Source organism: Balaenoptera physalus (genome assembly GCF_965194825.1).
Source record: "Balaenoptera physalus genome assembly, chromosome: 18".
Taxonomy (NCBI): Eukaryota; Metazoa; Chordata; class Mammalia; order Artiodactyla; family Balaenopteridae; genus Balaenoptera; species Balaenoptera physalus.
Genome location: NC_138899.1, coordinates 56,372,082 through 56,388,753, shown reverse-complemented (window position 1 = coordinate 56,388,753; position 16,672 = coordinate 56,372,082). Strand labels below are relative to the sequence as shown.

General features: G+C 41.6%; 1 protein-coding gene across 1 annotated transcript; it reads left to right on the top strand.

The window, feature by feature from the left end:
• Positions 1–6,717: 6,717 nt before the first annotated feature.
• LOC309647943 (kelch repeat and BTB domain-containing protein 7) lies at positions 6,718–16,277 on the top strand. The gene is made up of 2 exons (XM_082435855.1): positions 6,718–9,634; positions 16,107–16,277. The coding sequence occupies exons 1-2, from the start codon at positions 7,640–7,642 to the stop codon at positions 16,260–16,262; spliced, it is 2,151 nt and encodes a 716-aa protein (XP_082291981.1). The 5' UTR covers positions 6,718–7,639; the 3' UTR covers positions 16,263–16,277.
• Positions 16,278–16,672: the final 395 nt, after the last annotated feature.

Sequence of the window (16,672 nt, the reverse complement as noted above, 5' to 3'; positions counted from 1 at the left end):
TCACTTGTTCTCTTTATACGCCTTTTTTTAACCATCTATAAATTAATTTAAACACATTTCACATCTGTTACTTCAGGACTTGGCCTGTGGTAAAATTTAGTGATATAAATTTATAAACTTGTTTATAAACTCCTATTTAAAGACAAAGTACTATTAATCATGTTAAAGTTAGGACCTAAACTGCTACTTTTAAATAAAAAAGTAAAAGTTGTGAAGAATATGAGTTGATAACAATGAGCATCTCTAGGATACAGATGGTAGAGCTCTTGGAGAGCTGAATGAACTCTGTAGTGTACAAACTACAAGTCAATATTTAAAGCAGGACTCTCTGCTTGGATTCTATTTCTTATTGTTCTTTGACTTAACACACATCAACAGATGTGGTGTAATAGGAGTAATTCACTGAGGTCGGTTTTGTGCCGTGATATATAAAACCTAGTCCTTAACCTTACAGAACTTCCAGCTGAGCGGGGAGCCAAAATGTAAGTCACCAACTCTAATTCGGAGTGGCATGCTGTATTTAGTAATTTTTCTCGGGAAGTTTCTTGAGTAAAAATGAGAGCGGTTGTTATTTTAGACAGTTCCTCAGAGAGGAACTGTATGCCAGGAAAGACTAATTAAAATAGAGTTTTAAGACCAATTGAATTATTTGGAGGTAAAGATGAGAGAAACTTTTTCCCATATTTTTATTTTGAAAATTTTCAAGCACACAGAAAAGTTTTAAAAATAATTTTTAAGAAACAGTTCAATGAATATCTTATCGTCTAGATTCAACCATTGTTAATATTTTGCCACATTTGCTTTTTTTCTTTCTCTGTACAAACACACACACACACCGTGGTTGCTGGACTATTTAAAAGTTAGTTGCAGATCTTATAACACTACTCCTAAATATTTCATCACAGCCTAGGAAAAAGGACATTCTCATACAAAATTATAACTCCATTATCACACCAATTGTATCTCAATAATAATAATATAATAATTATATAATATCTAATAGCTATTACATATCAAAATTTCTTCAGTTATCCCCAAAATGTCTTTTTTTAGCTGTTTTTGTTTGTTTTGTCCAATCCAGGATCCAACCAAGACTCACACATTACATTTGCCAGTATCTCTTTAGTTTTTGGATTAATCCCCCAAGGGTTTTTCCATATGACATTGACCTTTTGAAGAGCCCCACAAGGTTGTTTTGTAGAATAGTCTACATTCTAAATTTGCCTGGCTGCTTCGTCATGCTGTTGGTAACTTTCATCCGTCCCCTTAATGTACTATAAAGTAAAATTATGTCTAACGATTAATTAAATTCAGATTAAACACATTTGGTAAGACTACTTCACAGGTGATGTTGTGATACTGTATCATATCAGGAAGTTCCACTATTAGTGATGCTAAGTTTGAAAACTGTCAGATCTCTCCATTGTAATGGTGGTACATGCTCTCCTTAATAATCAGTATGTCCTCTGTGGGGTAATACTTTGGCATCATATAAACGTTTGATTTCTCATTGTGCAAGACAGCTTCTGAAATGACCCCAGTGACCCTATTCCTGGCATTTCATGCACTTGTATAATCTCCCCTTGAATGTGGACCAGATTTATTGACTATTTTCTAACAAGTAGAATACAATAGAAGTGGTGAGATTGTCACTTTTTTTTTTTTTTTTTTTTTTAATTTATGGCTGTGTTGGGTCTTCGTTTCTGTGCGAGGGCTTTCTCTAGTTGTGGCAAGCGGGGGCCACTCTTCATCGCGGTGCATGGGCCTCTCACTATCGCGGCCTCTCTTGTTGTGGAGCACAGGCTCCAGACGCGCAGGCTCAGTAATTGTGGCTCACCGGCCTAGCCGTTCTACGGCATATGGGATCTTCCCAGACCAGGGCTCGAACCCGTGTCCCCCGCACCAGCAGGCAGACTCTCAACCACTGCGCCACGAGGGAAGCCCCGAGATTGTCACTTTTGATATTAGGTTGTAAAAAGACTTGCTTCTGGCTCTGTCTTTTTTTTAATATAAATTTATTTATTTATTTATTTATTTATATAAGCCAAAGATAAATCAGGGTTCTTGTAAAAAATCTGGAAAGCCAAAGTTCATTGCCTCGTATGCACAACACCTTTAGAATATTAAGAAGTAACAAACTTTAGTTAAAAAATAAACCTTAGAGATATTTTAAAATTGAATTTGAAATTGAGTCAAGGGACCTAGGATCACAAACTACTACAGTCAACTAAAAATTAAAAGAAATTATTTTTAAAATCATAGACTAGTGTTGGGGGCAACAGTGATTAGGAAGACATGTGTTGGCAGGGGTGGAGCTTTTGGGATGCTGGTAATGTTCTATATCTGGACCTGAGTGGAAGTTACAAGGGTGTATTCATTTTGTGATAATTGTATTTACAGTTGAGTTAACTGAGTTTGACAATTGTAACAGTTACCCTTGTAACTGCCAGCCCATTCAAGAAGAGAACATTTTCACTGCCTCTGAAAGTTTCCTTGTGTTCCTTTCCAATCAATCCAGTAATCTGCCAACTCCTCCTCCCCCAACAGTGGCAACCTCTATTATGATTTTTATTCACCATAGCTTATTTTACTGTTCTGGAACTTCACATCAATGGTCATACAGTATGTACTCCTGTATATCTGGCTTCTTTGTTCAAAAGTTTTGATACTCATTTACAATATTGCAGGTATCGAGGGTTGTTTCTTTTTTATTTCTAAGTATCACACTGTATGAATATACTACAATTCATTTTTTTCATTCTTCTATTGATGCACATTTGGATTATTTCCAGTTTTGGCTATTATGGATAAAGCTACTGTGAACATCCTTGCACAGGTCTTTTTGTAGACATGTTTTAATTTCCCTTGGGCAAGTGCATAGGAGTGAAATTGTTGGGCATTTAACATTCAAAGAAACTACCAAACAGTTTTTAAAAGTGGATATGTCAATTTATAGTCATAGTATTAATATATGAGGTTTCTAATGGCTCGCTATCATCACCAACATTTAGTATTGTTGATCTTTTTAAGTTTAGCCATTTTAGTGGGTATGCAGTGTTTTCTCATTGTGACTTAAATTTGCATTCATCTGATGATGAACGACATTGAGCAGCTTTTCATATGTTTAGGGGGTGTATGTATTACGAATATTTTTTCCTAGTCTCTGGCTTGCCTTTTTATTTTGTTTTCACTGCTTTTTTGATGGGCAAAGCTTGTAATCTTGTTGAAGTTCAATTTATTAATTTTTTTAAAAGATTACTGTTTTTTTTGTGGCCTAAGAAATCTGCCTACCTCAAAGTTACAGAGATAGGTTTATGTTTTCTTTTAGCAGGTTTATCATTTTCCCTTTTCTATTTAAGTTTTCAATTTAACATTAAGACCCATCTCAATTTAATTTTAGTTTATGGTATAAGGCAGGGGTCAAGATTGTTTTTTTTTCACATTGTGATCCAGTTGTTCCAACACCATTTGTTGAGAAGACTTTCCTTTCGCCAATGAATTTCACTGATAGCAATGCGGTGTTTCTAAATTTAAAAATTCAGTTCCTTGGGCCACTGGCCACATTTCAAGTACTCAAGAGCTACCCTTGGCTTCTGGATACAGGATGAGTCAGGGCAGACATAAAATAGTTACAACATTGCACAAAAATTGTGATAGCACTATTCTAGAGCTTAGAGCACAGTACCCACTAAATATTTTGGGTTCTGTGAAAGGTAATCTAAACCCAATAACAAAGTATGGGCAGATATAAGGAAGATAAAAATTAATCACTGAACTTATATTAAGTACCTAGAGTAGTCAAATTCAAAGAGACAGGAAGTAGAATGGTAGTTACCAGGGATTTGGGGGAGGAAGAAAGAGTTATTATGAATGGGTACAAAGTTTCAGTTTTGCAAGATATAAAGAGTTCTAGAGATGGGTGGTAGAGTGATGGTGGCAAAACAGTGTGAATGGGCTTCCCCGGTGGCGCAGTGGTTGAGAATCCGCCTGCCAGTGCAGCGGACACGGGTTCGATCCCTGGTCCAGGAAGATCCCACATGTCGTGGAGCAACTAAGCTCGTGTGCCACAACTACTGAGCCTGTGCTCTAGAGCCCGTGAGCCACAAGTACTGAGCCCTCGTGCCGCAACTACTGAAGCCCACGCGCCTAGAGCCCGTGCTCCACAATGAGAGAAGCCACTGCAATGAGAAGCACGCGCACCGCAACAAAGAGTAGCCCCCGCTCGCCGCAACTAGAGAAAGCCCGCACGCAGCAACGAAGACCCAATGCAGCCAAAAATAAATAAATAAAATTAAAAACAAAACAAAACAGTGTGAATATACTTAATGCCAAAGCAATGAACAATTTAAAAATTGTTAAAATGGTAACCTTTATGTTAAGTATATTTTATCAACTTAAAAAAAAGTTGTTTTAATTGCTTTTCCCCCAGCTGGTGTTAGTGCAGGAGAGAAAGCAATCGGTGTTACTAATGACTTAATTGTCTCTGGTGTACCTGAAGGATACCCAATGAAGGTACAGAAGAGATTTTGGAGCCCAGAGCCCCACTTAGCTTAATGTCTCTATCTTGGAGTATTTCCATTAGACCCTCATCAGCTAATCAGAAAAGAGAGAAAAACAACTTGAGAGTTATTCTGCTATATGTTATCCACCTACTCATGTAATAATACTAAAGATTTCATTCATTAGGTTATGGTAACACACGGCAAACTAGCAGCAGGAGCAGTCTGGGGTTTTTTTGTTTTTATTTTTTTGGCTGCATTGGGTCTTCATTGCTGTGCACTGGCTTTCTCTAGTTGCAGCGAGCAGGGACTACTCTTCACTGCAGTGTGCAGGCTTCTCATTGCGGTGGCTTCTCTTGTTGCAGAGCGCAGGCTCTAGGTGCACGGGCTTCAGTAGTTGTGGCTCACGGGCTCTAGAGCACAGGCTCAGTAGTTGTGGCGCACGGGCTTAGTTGCTCCGTGGCACCTGCTTTGCCACCAGGGAAGTCCCAGGAGCAGTCTGGTTTTTAAATAAAAGATCTCTAACTTAAAAAAATCTCTAAGCCCTTGATTTTGAATATTTAAATATTGATCAGTACATATATATATATATAAAACTTTTGTAAAGCATAAACTACTATATTATTTCAAAGAATGTTACAGCATGTATGAATACCAAGTTTTGAGGATCTTGGGCTTTTGTGCAATACAAGGTACATTTGTTTAAATATTTTAATTTTGGGACTTCCCTGGTGGTCCAGTGGTTAAGACTCTGCCTTCCAATGCAGGGGACATGGGTTCGATCCCTGGTTGGGGAACTAAGATCCCAAATGCTGCAGGGCAACTAAGCCCACACACTGCAACTACTGAGCCCATGCACTCTGGAGCCCGAGCGCCACAACTAGAAAGAAAAGCCTGTGTGCTGCAACAAAAGATCCCGCGTGCCGCCTCTCAGACCCGACGCAGCCAAAAACAAAAATAAATAAATAAATATTTGAAACAAACAAAAAAACAATATTTTAATTTAAAACTCTCATTAAAACGCCTTAATGAAGACAATTCCAGAATCTTCAACCGATTTGTGGAAATAAATGAAAGTAGTGTAATACTCCTATTAAGAAGTTATGAAAATAGGCTTGCTCCCCAGAAGATGAAGTGTTGATTTGGTGAGATGCCACCCTGTCTATGAATATGCCTGATTTGCATATTTAAGGCCATCTATAAATGCTGTTCTCTAAGACCTCATCTTTGTCTAAGACATCCTGATGAACCTACATATTGTTTAGTAATGAAAATACTGTAACACACTTCAGAACTTCCCTTGTGGGGCAGTCGTTAAGAATCCGCCTGCAAATGCAGGGGACACGGGTTTCAGCCCTGATCCTGGAAGATCCCACATGCCGCGGAGCAACTAAACCCGTGCGCCACAACTACTGAGCCTGCGCTCTAGAGCCCGTGTGCCACAACTACTGAAGCCCGCACGCCTAGAGCCCATACTCTGCAACGAGAAGCCACCACAATGAGAAGCCCATGCACCACAACGAAGAGTATCCCCTGCTCACCGCAACTAGAGAAGGCCCACGTGCAGCAACAAAGACCCAACACAGCCAATAAATAAATAAATTTATTTATTTTTTATTTTTTATTTTTTTAAGAGCCTCTTGGCTCAAGTTGACTTTTTTTTTTTAATTAATTAATTTATTTATTTTTGGCTGTGTTGGGTCTTCCTTTCTGTGCGAGGGCTTTCTCTAGTTGTGGCAAGTGGAGGCCCCTCTTCACCGCGGTGCGCGAGCCTCTCACTATCGCGGCCTCTCTTGTTGCGGAGCACAGGCTCCAGACGCGCAGGCTCAGTAATTGTGGCTCACGGGCCCAGTTGCTCCGCGACATGTGGGATCTTCCCAGACCAGGGCTCGAACCCGTGTCCCCTGCATCGGCAGGCGGACTCTCAACCACTGCACCACCAGGGAAGCCCAATAAATTTATTTATTTATTAAAAAAAAAGAATCAGCCTGCCAATTCAGGGGACACCGGTTCGAGCCCTGGTCCGCCAAGATCCTACATGCCACAGGAGCAACTAAGCCTGTGCGCCACAACTACTGAGCTGAAGCTCTAGAGCCTGTGAGCCACAAGTACTGAGCCCGCGTGCCTAGAGCCCGTGATCTGCAACAGAAGCCACCACAATGAGAAGCCCACGCACTATAACAAAGAGTAGCCCCTGTTCGCGGCAACTAGAGAAAGCCCACGTGCAGCAATGAAGACCCAATGCAGCCTAAAATAAATAATATTATAATACACTTCAGAACCTTTGAAAAGAAGCAACATTAAACACTGGAAGTTTTCTTTGCAGAAATTGTTCATGGTTTCAAATAAGTGGGTGCCTCATTTTTCATAAATTCTAAAAGAAAAGCCAACACTTATTGAACCTTTACAATTTAGGCACAGTGTAAGCACTTAATTATTGTTCTAATCAACAAATATTTATTGAAGCGTTCTAGGTCCTTCGCAGTTTGTCTCATTTCATCCTCACACAATCCTATGAAATACTATTATCCCCATTTTGCACAGAGGGAAAAGTTCTCAGGGAAAAGTTCTCAGAGAAAAGTTACACAACTAATGAATACTAAAACGGGGCTTCTACTGTGGAGTTCAAACCCACAGCTCTAAACCGTCAAATCCAGGAGAATATATGCTTCCTAATTCTGTTAGTCAAAGCAGTCATCCCCCAGAAGCCTCGCGATATTACTCGAACTACTACTCCCAACATGCAAAGCGGTTTCTGTGAAGCCGCCTAAGCGGCAGAGGCCGGAGGGCCCCGGCGTACCTCGAGGCGCGGAAGGCAACCTGGGAGCCGTAGTTCTCCTGGACGCCTACCGGTATTGCCAGCGCGGCGGTGGCGGATCGCTCGGTTCCAGCCAGTGGGTCCTGTGAGTGCGAGCTGAGGCGGAGAAAGGGCGCGGAACTGGAAACGGGTGAGTCAGGCACTGTCTACGCGTTAAAGAGAGGCGGCACCGCGGCATAGGGTTGAGTTAAGTCAGCGCGGCCCCCGCGCAGTCTCTTTAGGGACACCGCGGTCTTAGCGTCAGCGAGCAGAGGGGGAGGAGGCGCCAGAGCCCGGTCCTTGCATCCGTACTCGTCCTCAGCTCCCCGCCAGCATCTCCACCATGCAATCCCGGGAAGAAGCTCCGCGCTCTCGCCGCCTCGCCAGTCCCCGCGGCGGAAGGCGGCCCAAGAGGCTTTCCAAGCCCTCGGTTTCGGCTTTTTTCACGGGCCCGGAGGAGCTGAAGGACACGGCCCATTCCGCAGCCCTGCTGGCCCAGCTCAAGTCCTTCTACGACGCGCGGCTGCTCTGTGATGTGACCATCGAGGTGGTCACTCCTGGCAGCGGGCCTGGCACGGGCCGCCTTTTTTCCTGCAATCGCAACGTGCTGGCTGCCGCGTGTCCCTACTTCAAGAGCATGTTCACCGGCGGCATGTACGAGAGTCACCAGACGAACGTGACCATGCACGATGTGGATGCCGAGTCCTTCGAGGTGCTGGTCGATTACTGCTACACGGGTCGTGTGTCATTAAGTGAGGCCAACGTGCAGCGCCTGTACGCCGCCTCCGACATGCTGCAGCTCGAGTATGTGCGTGAAGCCTGTGCCTCCTTCCTAGCCCGCCGCCTTGACCTGGCCAACTGCACGGCCATCCTCAAGTTCGCCGACGCCTTCGACCATCACAAGCTGCGATCACAGGCCCAGTCGTTTATAGCCCACAACTTCAAGCAGCTCAGCCGCATGGGTTCGATTCGGGAGGAGTCTCTGGCAGATCTGACCCTGGCCCAACTGCTGGCCGTCCTGCGCCTGGACAGTCTAGACGTCGAGAGTGAGCGGACAGTGTGCCACGTGGCGGTGCAGTGGTTGGAGGCGGCTCCCAAGGAGCGGGGTCCCAGTGCTGCAGAAGTCTTCAAGTGTGTCCGCTGGACACACTTCACCGATAAAGATCAGGATTACCTGGAAGGACTGCTGACCAAGCCCATTGTGAGGAAATATTGTCTGGACCTTATCGAAGGAGCCCTGCAGATGCGATATGGTGACATGTTGTACAAGTCTCTGGTGCCAAAGCCAGAGAGCAGCAGCGGCGGCAGCTCTGTTGTATCCATGGCAGAAAATCCACCTCAGAGGCTGGGTATGTGTGCCAAGGAGATGGTGATCTTCTTTGGACATCCCAGAGATCCCTTTCTGTGCTATGACCCATACTCAGGGGACATTTACACAATGCCATCACCTTTGACCAGCTTGGCTCACACTAAGACTGTCACCTCCTCAGCTGTTTGTGTCTCTCCAGACCATGACATCTATCTGGCCGCCCAGCCCAGGAAGGACCTCTGGGTGTATAAACCAGCCCAGAATAGTTGGCAGCAACTTGCTGACCGCCTGCTCTGCCGTGAGGGCATGGACGTGGCGTACCTCAATGGCTACATTTACATTTTGGGTGGGCGGGACCCTATTACTGGAGTTAAATTAAAGGAAGTGGAATGCTACAGTGTTCAGAGGAACCAGTGGGCCTTAGTGGCTCCTGTACCCCATTCCTTCTATTCCTTTGAACTAATAGTGGTTCAGAACTATCTCTATGCTGTGAACAGTAAGCGCATGCTCTGCTATGATCCTAGCCATAATATGTGGCTGAACTGTGCTTCTCTTAAACGCAGTGACTTTCAGGAAGCCTGTGTCTTCAATGATGAGATCTATTGTATCTGTGACATCCCAGTCATGAAGGTGTATAACCCAGCCAGGGGAGAATGGAGGCGGATTAGTAATATTCCCCTGGACTCTGAGACCCACAACTATCAGATTGTCAATCATGGCCAAAAGTTGCTCCTCATCACTTCTACAACCCCACAGTGGAAAAAAAACCGGGTGACTGTGTATGAATATGATACTAGGGAAGACCAGTGGATTAATATAGGTACCATGTTAGGTCTTTTGCAGTTTGACTCTGGCTTTATTTGCCTCTGTGCTCGTGTTTATCCTTCCTGCCTTGAACCTGGTCAGAGTTTCATCACTGAGGAAGATGATGCACGGAGTGAGTCTAGTACTGAATGGGACTTAGATGGATTCAGTGAACTGGACTCTGAGTCAGGAAGTTCAAGTTCTTTTTCTGATGATGAAGTCTGGGTACAGGTAGCACCTCAGCGAAATGCACAGGATCAGCAGGGTTCTTTGTAAATATTTTGAACTACTGAGATGTTTCTACTGCTATGGAATATATCTTAAAAAGATGTCCTTTTCTTTTCCTGAAAAAAAAAAAAAATTGATTAGGGCTGCAGATTTGGTTTAGAAAGGATAATGTTTGAATTGCTAATGTAATGTTACAAAGTTTAAACAGTCCATGAAATCAACTATATAATAATTTACTGTGCAGAACGTTGAGATTAAAGTATGCAAAACAATGAACCATATAATTGATTAGAATGCTTGGTGGTTTTCTTCTTTGTTCAAGTACTTGTTGCACCAGTGAATCGTTTTGATTAGTTACACTGTTTATATTTTGATTATCTAATTTAGTCTTGTTAGTTTTTAAATTCTATTTAGTGTGAGGAAGTTAGCTTTTTAATTTTCATATAGAAAATTGGACTAGAAATTGTTGGTAGGGTTTTGAAGGTTTATATATTCCTTCAGAATAATGAAAGTAGTAGATTTCCTAAATTTTCAAATAGTCAGTTTTTAGGATTCTAAGTTAATACAGTTAAAATTTGGTTTGTTCTTCTCTTCTGCAAAGAAAACAAATTGGACATATATATTAAGGTTATTAAAGAGTGATTTCATTTTGATAATGTGCAGAATGGTCTTAAGCACTCATAGAAAGTAAAAAAAAATCAGGATTCCACTGTTTTAAAAGAAATTTCATTTTTATTTTTGGAATATAAAATGTGTATTTGCTAAATATGACCATTTTTCTATCTTAAAAAGATCCATTCTGGTAGTATCACCAACTATTTAGTCCCTTCTAAACCAAAAACAATAGGTAAGTTGCCATATTTTTTCATCTATATCTGATACATGCTTCGTTGAATCAGAGGAACAATCGTTTTTTTCACTGGACATGTGATTGGGTAATGTAAATTTTTATCCATTGGTCATGCCTTGTCTTAAAAAGTTTATATGCTTTCCTACAATATTTTGGCTGTATAGGTTTGCTGTTTGTCTTAGAGGATTCTTTAGCAGGAAGTGACTTTTGTGAGGTGATACTGGTTTTGAAAATATGTATGAGCTAAAAACAGTGTTTTATTGAGATCAGTAGTAGTTATTGTGTCTATCAACTCTAAAATCAAGTGCCAGGAGAGAACTTTAAAAGTTAAAGCTGTGTATAGAATTGTTTTATGTAGCATTGAAATTTTCTGTCAGTTTTGTAAGTCACTGTAAATGATTATCAGCTTGAAGGTATTTTTGTATTAAAAGTTGACAGTTAAAGAACATAAGTGGATGATAGCATTTGGGGCCAATAGTGAAAGTATGTTTCCTCTAAAATACTTCCCTAAGCAGTGGTGTACACAGTTATTTTATTAGGTTATTTGTATCTGTCCTATATTTCTCTGTGAACCATGCTCCAGTCTGTTTTTTGTTTGTTTTGTGTCACCATAATAAGAGAAGGTCTAGAAATAGAGACTAAATTGCACAAAATTGACATTGTTAAATACGAGAACATATAGGTGCTTACTTTTTGAGGGTCTGTTAATACATATGGTTGTCACAATACATATACACGATAAATGGTGTATATATACAGATGCTTATGTTCTATAAATTTTTCTGTACCCACTTAGTTTATCTTCTTGAATCTTTGTTCAGTAACATGCTAATTCCTCGTCTATGTTTATTCTCTAGTGACCAAATGCTAACCTTTTTTTTCACACTGGCAGAGTACTGAGGCGTGTGTTCTGGGATGAAGAACAGAATTTTGAATAAGAAAAGGGAGGGAGGGAGAAAAGGGTTTTAAAAAGCCAAACACACAAATGATGTTTTCTTAGCCATTTTGATTGGCCACCTGAAGAGTCCACAGGACATTTCTGTTCAGCATTATTTAGTGAAATAAGATTCTTACCCTAGCAGCATGTGTTCCTTCAAAACAGCAAACATGCTTTAGTTTTGTTTGTTCCATATCAGGGGTGTCAACAAGCGCTGCTCTTAACATGGAAAGCTGTATCTTAATAGTATTTTTCGACCAACCTTTCTTCACCAGTAACTTCTTGTTGGTAGCTTTTTGTTTTGTAAGGTGAAATAGGACAGTGCTGATCACAACCACATTATCCGTCTACAGAATTAGGGTATGCAACCAGTTGATAAGAGACAGATTCTCTAACGTGTCATTCTCAACCTTTGAGTTAGGTATAAGCTAATTAGTCGTAAAATATTGGTTTACAAAGAGCTTTTCTTAGAAAGGATTTTGGTTTCATGATATGTTTGTGAATTAGGGAATAGATGTTAACCTTTATTTTATAGATAAGTGATTTGTACATGGTTAGTTACAAATAAAACTGGCACTAGAACCCCAGGCCTTCTGACCTCTTAATTTAGTTTCTGCTAAATGCACAAAACCCTTGCTTACATAGTGAGTGACACAACTAGCAGTGTTGAAATCCCTTCATCACAGGAAAGCACCTTTGTCTCAGTTTTACAGTTAATTGACACAAATTTTAGCAAATGCTCAATATAATGTCATTTGCAGGATTACTATTTGTTAAGACTTAGAATGATCTTATTTGTCTCTGCCTGCCTGAAGTCTGAAAAGCTCAGAGAACCCAAATTATTTCAAATAATCTAAATATTCAAACGATTAGCATTGGTATTTTCAAAAGTATAAAATATAAGGCTAATTTAGCAAATAACTTAATTTGGGTTTAGGATTAAATTTAAATTATAATGTCCTTCTATCTCCTCTAGTTGAGCAGTGTTTTGTTTTTTTTTTCTGTTTTGTAACTGGATCTTATCGAGAATCTGATGAAAGCTTTTGACCCATTCCCCAGAAAAATGTACATGTTTATGTTTTCATAATTTCAAAGGTGTTATGACACTTCTGCAGCTCATCCACACACCCAGGGTAAGAACACTGACAGTCCCAAGAACATTTCAACAAAAAGGAATTAGCATTTTGCATAAGATGTATTGCTCAAATGTTTGTAAGGGGGAAAGGGCATTATTAAAATAGAGCTAAAGCGGGCTTCCCTGGTGGCGCAGTGGTTAAGAGTCTGCCTGCCAATGCAGGGGACACGGGTTCGAGCCCTGGTCTGGGAAGATCCCACATGCCGCGGAGCAACTAGGCCCGTGAGCCACAACTACTGAGCGTGCACGTCTGGAGCCTGTGCTCTGCAACAAGAGAGGCCGCGATAGTGAGAGGCCCGCGCGCCGCGATGAAGAGTGGCCCCCACTTGCCACAACTAGAGAAAGCCCTCGCACAGAAATGAAGACCCAACACAGCCATAAATAAATAAATAAATAAATTTAAAAAAAAATAAAATAGAGCTAAAGCAATCATACATTTACCATCTGAAAGGGATGTGAATATTAATGGGTACCTCAGAACAAAGGCAAAGTTGACACTTGTGAATTTCAAATTTCCTCGTGATGATTAACCTAAGGACAGTTAAGTAAATGTAAGCGATTTAAAGTAATGGGTCAGGGCTTTCCTGGTGGCGCAGTGGTTAAGAATCCGCCTGCCAATGAGACATGGATTCGATCCCTGGTCCTGGAAGGTCCCACATGCCGTGGAGCAACTAAGCCCGTGCACCACAACTACTGAGCCTGCGCTCTAGAGCCCGCGAGCCACAACTACTGAGCCCACGTGCCACAACTACTGAAGCCAGCGCGCCTAGAGCCCGTGCTCCGCAACAAGAGAAGCCACTGCAATGAGAAGCCTGTGCACCGCAAGGAAGGGTAGCCCCCGCTCGCCGCAACTAGAGAAAGCCTGCGAGCAGCAACAAAGACCCAACGCAGCCAAAAATAAATTTAAGTAAATAAATTTTTTTTAAATGTATAAAATATGTTACTTAAAAAAAAAAATGGGTCAGATGAGCTAGTGCATATGAAAGCTTTGAAACTTGAGGTGTTATACATACATGTGATATGAATATTGTCTAGGAAGGCTGTGTATATATTAGGATTTAAAGTAAATTATAGGTTCCAGGTGTTTCAAACTGTGGACATCACAGCTGTTCATTAGATATCTAAATTGCAAGATATCTAAATTGCAAGAGTTCTTTATCTTATAATGAGCCGGTGAACAGGTGCTTGGAAAACAGCATCTACCCATAAGGAATCTATTTAAAATATAATATAAAAATATAAAAAAATATATATATATAAATTTGCTACTCACTGCTCATTAAACTAGAAACCAGTGTTTTGCCTGATGTCATTTTCACCAATTTGTGCTGAAATGAGGAAAAAATATAAAACATAATGAATGGGGCTTCCCTAGTGGCGCAGTGGTTGAGAATCTGCCTGCCAATGCAGGAGACACAGGTTCGAGCCCTGGTCAGGGAAGATCCCACATGCCGCGGAGCAACTAGGCCCGTGAGCCACAACTACTGAGCCTGCGCGTCTGGAGCCTGTGCTCTGCAACAAGAGAGGCCGCGACGGCGAAAGGCCCGCGCACCGCGATGAAGAGTGGCCCCCGCTTGCCGCAACTAGAGAAAGCCCTTGCATGAAACGAAGACACAACACAGCCAAAAATAAATAAATTAAAAAAAAAAAAACCTAAAAAAAAAAAAAAAAAAAAAAAAGAATGAGTTGTAAACTAAAATTATTTAATTGAATTTGTTTTAATATTCATGAATTGGAAATATAAAAAGTTTGCAGTTCTGTGTCAGTCCCCTAAACTTGAAAGTTTACTTGTCTTTTTTTTTTTTTAATTTATTTATTTTTGGCTGCATTGGGTCTTCGTTGCTGTGCGCGGGCTTTCTCTAGTTGCTGTGAGCAGGGGCTACTCTTCATTGCGGTGCACGGGCTTCTCACTGCGGTGGCTTCTCTTGTTGCGGAGCACGGGCTCTAGGAACGTGGGCTTCAGTAGTTGTGGCACGAGGGCTCAGTAGTTGTGGCTCGCGGGCTCTAGAGCTCAGGCTCAGTAGTTGTGGCGCACGGACTTAGTTGCTCTGTGGCATGTGGGATCTTCCCGGACCAGGGCTCGAACCCATATCCCCTGCATTGGCAGGCAGATTCTTAACCAATGTGCCACCAGGGAAACCCTTGAAAGTTTACTTGTCTTTGAAATCCTAAAATCTGTTGCTTGCTTCTTAGCTGTTTTACTTTTCTCTGTCCTCTCCTCTGATCTCTCCCTTACCTGCTTAAAAATTTCAACATCTTTTCATCATAACTTTAAAAGAGTATTTATTATAGCAAATATGATAGAGCAAGAAAGTATCGGAAGCAAAATTGTTTATAGAAAATGTGGCTAACTAGCAATCCTAAGAGAATTAACTGATAGGGTGTTTTTAGAACCATAGAGATTGTTAAATATATACAAACCAAATTTTTTTAACAAAACAAAGCAAAACAAGATGGTGCTCATAGAAGCTGCCGAGTCTTCAAGTACGAGATAGGCAATACGTTTTATGCCCTCTTGTTGACTCTGGGCCATTTTGTCACCCAGATCCGTTCCATCAGCTGCTGTTCTTCACCTATTTAAGCCTGTGGACTCAACACCATCCAAGACACAGGGTGTAGGGAACAGTATTGTTGCATACCATTCCCCTCCATATCTGAGGCATATTTTCTCAGAAACCATGCTACTCTGTGGGCAGTCACCTGTCTATGACAGAGTCAACCTTTTACATTCTCCTCCAAAGCAATTTTAGCTGTTTGTAACTACCATGTCTTAATCAGGAATATAGCAGGGGCTCGGGGGCAAACTATCCCTTAATTCTGGGGAAACTAGCAAATATCAATGGCTGTCACTTCAAGGCACAGCCTGATCCAGTCTTAATATCCTTATGGCTTTTCTTTGTACAGAGAAGATATCACGGGGCAATGTTTTCCTCTCACTTCATACATTAGTTAGGCTCTAGGTGTGGTGGTATGTACAGAGAGACCCTATAGTTGTTTTAATAAGATAGAAGTTTCTCTGGGCTTCCCTGGTGGCGCAGCGGTTGAGAATCTGCCTGCTAATGCAGGGGACACGGGTTCGAGCCCTGGTCCGGGAAGATCCCACATGCCGCGGAGCAACTAGGCCCGTGAGCCACAACTACTGAGCCTGCGCGTCTGGAGCCTGTGCTCCGCAACAAGTGAGGCCACGATAGTGAGAGGCCCGCGCACCGCGATGAAGAGTGGCCCCCACTTGCCGCAGCTAGAGGAAGCCCTCGCACAGAAACGAAGACCCAACACAGCCATAAATAAATAAATAATAATTAAAGGTGCTAATAATTTAAAAAATAATAAAACTAAAAGAACTCTTGCTAGGACCCGACCATGCCAACACCCTAATCTCAGACCTCCAGCCTCGAGAATTGTGAGAAAATAAACTTCTGTTGCATAAGCAAAAAAAAAAAAAAAGATAGAAGTTTCTCATATAAAAGTCCAATCTGTTATGTAGGCCCTGATCTAGGAAGTCACCTGAGACCCACGCTTTTCTGTTTTCCCGTTCTGCTACCCTTAGGGTATTGCCCTGGTTCACGTGGTCCAAGCTGGTTCACCCTCATGTATATATTCCAGCCATGAGGAATGGAGAAAGGGAAAGGGGGGCAGGGGCATGACCCCTGTGAGCGAAGTTGGTCACATCACTTCTGGTCACATGACATTGGCCAGATCTTGACCTTATGTCCACACCTATATGTGTGCTTGAGAAAGGTAGTCTTTATTCTGGGTCAACATGTATCTTATTAAAATTCAAGGGTTCCTTCTTGTAGAATGCTGAGGAAGGGTACTGTGGTATGAATAGCAATCTCTACTGTACCATCTGTCAGGCTAGATTTTATCACGTGGCAGCCAAAATGATTGCCAGGACTCCCCAGACCCACATCCTACCAGCTTAGAAACCCCAGTGAAAAAAGGCAATATTTTCTAATATCTCTTGTAGATCATTCCTGGGGGACCTAGGACTCTGAATAACCAAATTGAGTCACTTGTAATAGATGAAGTTGGGAACATGGAAATGTTGAGGAAGATAGACAAGTAAGGAAATTACCTCAATGAGGATTATAATTCCTACTGTGGCAGACTCTT

Bases quoted from the DNA above. Each gene is read 5' to 3' on its own strand.
- LOC309647943 (XM_082435855.1), top strand. From the start codon at position 7,640: ATGCAATCCCGGGAAGAAGCTCCGCGCTCTCGCCGCCTCGCCAGTCCC. The intron at 9,635-16,106 runs GTACAGGTAGCA...TGCTACCCTTAG, and splicing joins TTTCTGATGATGAAGTCTGG to GGTATTGCCCTGGTTCACGT.